The sequence below is a fragment of the Phaseolus vulgaris genome, chromosome 4 (assembly GCF_051622355.1).
Source record: "Phaseolus vulgaris cultivar YP4 chromosome 4, ASM5162235v1, whole genome shotgun sequence".
Lineage (NCBI taxonomy): Eukaryota > Viridiplantae > Streptophyta > Magnoliopsida > Fabales > Fabaceae > Phaseolus > Phaseolus vulgaris.
Window position 1 is genome coordinate 46,545,007 of NC_143501.1, and position 4,709 is coordinate 46,549,715.

At 32.8% G+C, this 4,709-nt stretch overlaps 1 protein-coding gene across 2 annotated transcripts; it reads right to left on the reverse strand.

Moving 5' to 3' along the window:
• Positions 1 to 597: 597 nt before the first annotated feature.
• LOC137837861 (uncharacterized protein At4g15970) lies at positions 598 to 4,445 on the reverse strand. Of its 2 annotated transcripts, none has more exons than XM_068647014.2 (3): positions 3,985 to 4,445; positions 1,475 to 1,837; positions 598 to 1,100 (listed from the first exon to the last, which is right to left on the reverse strand). In XM_068647014.2, the coding sequence occupies exons 1-3, from the start codon at positions 4,192 to 4,194 to the stop codon at positions 615 to 617; spliced, it is 1,059 nt and encodes a 352-aa protein (XP_068503115.2). In that variant the 5' UTR covers positions 4,195 to 4,445; the 3' UTR covers positions 598 to 614. The 2 variants fall into 2 exon arrangements, with proteins under 2 accessions (XP_068503115.2, XP_090158052.1); XM_090301926.1 differs by having other exon boundaries at positions 842 to 979; positions 3,985 to 4,412.
• Positions 4,446 to 4,709: the final 264 nt, after the last annotated feature.

Sequence of the window (4,709 nt, forward strand, 5' to 3'; positions counted from 1 at the left end):
TTGTGGAGGTATTTTTCGTGGGAGTATGGGAGAATTTATTGGTGCTTTTTCAGGGTTTCTTGAAGTTCAAACTGCTTTGGTTGCTGAGTTTTATGGAGTTATACATGCTATGGAGGAAGCTCAAAAGATGGGACTTACTAATGTTTGGCTTGAATGTGATTTTGTCTTGGTTTGTGCTGCGTTTACTGCTAGGACTACTGTTCCGTGGATGCTTCGTAATCGATGGAATACTTGTCTTAATTTCTGTAGGACAATCAGGTTTAGGGTTACTCATATTTTTCGTGAGGGAAATGCATGTGCTGATAAGTTGGCTAATTTAGGGTTCATTCATAGACAATCATTTCATTGGTATAATAGACTTCCATCTAGTCTGTTCTTAGAATTCTTTATGAATAGGTATAGTCTACCTATGTATCGTTTTTGTTAACATGTGGGTTTTGGTCTAGTCCCCCCATATTTTTGTATTTTCTTTCTTTTTCCTTTTTTTAATAATACTTTTTTCATGTGATGGCAGATGATTGTTGTTACTTGAGATGTCAGCCTAGCTGAGATGTCAAGTTGCATAGTGATGCCTAACATGAAAATTTTCATTAAAAAAACAAAACTAATTTACTTTACTTGCAACTTTGTGGTACACTCCAAGAAGGATGTGACTCTGTTTTATCATATTCAGACAACCCAATATACCTTTTCCAATCCTCTAGCAAGATCTTAAGATCATGGACTTTGTTGTCTAAGCCAACACAACAATTGGCATGCATTGTTGTGACCTCGTTGAAGTCCTTGCTAACCTCACAAAACCCTCCAAAATAACTGGTGCTAAGGAACCTAATCTTCACATTCATTGCAGAAATTGAGGGGTGAATTTTGATCATGTTGAGCACATCTTGCTCATTCAACTCGGGGTATGAACTCCTGGAGTTTATCCAGAACTTGTAGAACCAAGTAGTTCGATTATTGGATTTCACATATTTAAACCCTGCATTTGGAGAGTTATTTATGTCAGAGGAATTGCCGTTGAAAGAATCACAAGCTATTTGGAAATCTGCATCTTTGTAAAAATGTTTGAAGGGATCTCTAAGCCACATTATATCACAATCCTGCAAACCAAAACAAGAAACAAATAATAAACAAATAATTTACTTTATAAGTAGAGGTTTGCACCCTAAACCTATCAACTTGTACGTGAAACTATATATTATGTGTGGTTCGATAGCAGGTGACTTGTAAATTCAATAAACTCTCGTTAAGTAAACTCTAAATGACTATGATACCATATTGAAAAGTAGACTTTAAGTCAACTCAACCTTATAAAACCAGTTTATAAGGTAAGATTTACATCTATTTATATACTATGAAATGTCATAATATCTAGTTGATGTGAGATTTTCAATATTTTTTTTGTTATTTGGTTGATTGTGTGATAAGATGTTAAGTTTTTTTTTTGCTGAAAAACAAATGTATATGTACATACCGTGAACACAAAGTTATATCCCATATCAAGGATAGAACCAAGGAATTCAAGCCTTTTCCACATCATGTGTAGGTAGTTTGGGGTCATGTAGAATACTTCACCAGTAAAATTGTCCCCAGACTTGAGTTTGTGACAGTGCTTGTGCATAGCAAGGCAACGAGCTTGTGTCTTTTGGTCGTAAGTTATTACCACCAGGTGGTTTAAAAGCCTTTGTGTCTGATTCCCTACACGAAAACTCTCAAGAAAGAGTTCAAATACCGAACCTGGTTGTGCCCATGCATCATTCAAAGTGGTGAGTATCACTGTCTTATCCATCATACATGCGCTTCTAAGAACACTCTCTAGCTCTGGATCATAATTACCCTGATGCATAAAACCAACACAACATCAAACACTTGGTAATCCAAGTTCAAAATTCAGTGAAGAAATTTATCAAACACATGAGAGGCAAAGGATAAACACAATGCAATATCCTCATACAATGCGGAACCATCAAGAGTGCGAGAAGTGTGACAATATGAGATTTGTGTGACAAATAATAATGCACAGTTATCAGAAATTAAATCAAGATAATTTAAAAATTCTGCAGTGCCTATATTGCATGCAACAATGTCAATTGTCTTCTTTATAGTTTTAGTTTATTATATCACTATAGATGAGAATGAAAAGATTATTTGGTGAAGATTTGTAATTAAAGATTAGTGAATGTTTTTAATTCAAGATTGGTGAATGAAATTTGAGGAAGAAAAAACTTCTTCCTTTCTTTCGCTGTGCATGAGTGTGTGGTTTCTATTCTTCATTGTTGTCAACCATGGTTAGGATCTTAGTTTAAGGGGCAAAAGGTTCATGAAAGACATCAAATAGAAAGTGAATAAATATGTGTGCTATGAGGACATAAACAAACTTCTAAACATCAATGTAAAAAAATGGTCCCATCTATATACATAAATAACCACAAGATTAGTGGCACCCATATAACTATTTGGGGTGAAAATTGCACATATTCTACATTTGCACAACCCTCACAAATGTGCCAAGATGCTGCAATAAATAGAATGGTAGCTTACAGTGTGAAATTATCACACTACCATTATTGATGATGGAATCCACAAAATAATATCTCAAAAATAAATTGCATCCCTTTACTCCTCTTCTGACTTATATATCAATAATCAAAAAATGGTTTATAAAACAAAAAGATTTCTTTGACACGACAGTGTAAAATCATATTTTTGACACCACATTATAATAATATAATAATATTTAAAATTAAAAATAAGTTAAATATAATTAAAATATTATTTTATAGATTTGTGAAGTAAATGTATTTTATTGTTTGTAGTGTTAAGATATTACCACCTCTTATAAAAATGCAATCAAAGTTTGCCTTTCACACTCAGTTTCATATTTAGCTACAGTGAGATTCACTGTGTTTCACACATATATATATATATATATATATATATATATATATATATATATATATATATATATATATAAGGAAATTTAGCATGATCAACACTTTCAGCTTGAACTTTTTTTTTCCATCAAGTTATTGAAAATCTTGCATCAAATTATAATTAAAAAGAAAAATTATTTTTTCTTTAAATGTAGACTCACGTGAAGACGTAAAGAGATAAAACAATTTTAGAATTATATAGAGTCATATTACAGTTCTAAACTGATATGTTTATACGATCTCAAAATTATTTTAGTAGGTCAACATCTTACCAAAATTATTTTTCTTTCAAGTTGTTGTTGAAGGTTCTATCAGCACCCCTAACTACCATAATCAAGAGCATGTAATATTATGATCTTAGAAACAAATTAACATGCAGGTGATATTAATTACTTAAAAGACATCAACAATGAGGAAAAAAAAGTTTTGAAAAAGTTAAGACTTAATTCTGTTTTTCTCACCATAATTTATGAAAGGAGTAATTTCATTCTAATTTCAATTGCTTAAATTACATTATCACATTTTTAACATCAGTAATTAGCCAGATACTGGGAATATGAAAAATATACTTTATATAATTTAAAGGGTAGAGAACTAAAAACTATTTTCATTCTCTTATATTCTATTTGCACTATTATTCAGTGGATTTTAAGCCTAACTCAACCCCATAAAACCGGTTTATGGGATGAGGTTTGCATCCACTTATATACTATGAAAGATTCTCATCTGGAATCTCCAACACATCCCCTCACACCGAGAGTGACAACTCGTGTGTGGGATAACATATTATGGATGGTCCGATAACGACCCGATAGCGGGTGGTCTGATAAGCCCAACAAACACTCGCTAGGATAAGATCAAAATGGCTTTGATACCATATTACTTAGTAGACTTTAAGCCTAACTCAATCCCATAAAATTGACTCATGGGATGAGATTTGCACCCACTTATATACTACGAAAAGTCCTCATCTGGATCTCCAACATGCACCACCAATAATTCCAATTGAAAACACAAGTTGAGTAAAACATGGAGAGAAAGAGATATTGACCTTTGATGATTCATCAATGAAGTAGGGTGAGATGGGGAATTGAAAGGGAGAGACAAAGAGATAAACACACATCCACAACACTCCAAATCCACCTAGGAACATGGTGACTTGCATCACCCTTCTCACCAAAATATTGCTACCACCAGAAATCCACGCCTTGGTGCCGTCGCCGGCAGCATTTTCCATGGCGGCGCCGACGGTTGTGTCCATTGTTGTTTCTTTGGGGTGGCAAAGATGGTATTTATATCTTTAAGCTTCTTTGTTCTTCCCTCAACAAAACACCAACATGCACGTACCTATGTGTGTACAAAATTTAAAGATTTTTCCAAAGTTGTTTTGCGACTCTATTTTGAAGCTAACGTGATTTTATGAGAGAAAAGTGACGTGTGTGAAGTGAAAATAAATAACGTTTGGAAAGAAACTAGAGTTTCAAATGCATTACCATAGAGGAACTATGCCATGTGCCATGAATTATGTATTTTTTCTTTCTATTTATTAGCATTAAATTAGAAGGTACTTTTTTTTTTATAAGTCTCATTTCATAATATCACTTTCATTAATTATTTTTAAACTGAAAATCTTCTAATTGTTAGAAGTGAGAGTGTACTGAAATACTTTCAATACACTCTCGAGAGTGTATTGAAAAATATTTTTAGAAAAAGGAAAAAAAAAAGTATCAGGGTAGTGTTGAGAAAAATATATAAAGATGGGACAATATTATTGTT

Bases quoted from the DNA above. Each gene is read 5' to 3' on its own strand.
- LOC137837861 (XM_068647014.2), bottom strand. From the start codon at position 4,194: ATGGACACAACCGTCGGCGCCGCCATGGAAAATGCTGCCGGCGACGGC. The intron at 1,838-3,984 runs GTCAATATCTCT...TTTATGCATCAG, and splicing joins TCATTGATGAATCATCAAAG to GGTAATTATGATCCAGAGCT. The intron at 1,101-1,474 runs GTATGTACATAT...TTTGGTTTGCAG, and splicing joins GATATAACTTTGTGTTCACG to GATTGTGATATAATGTGGCT.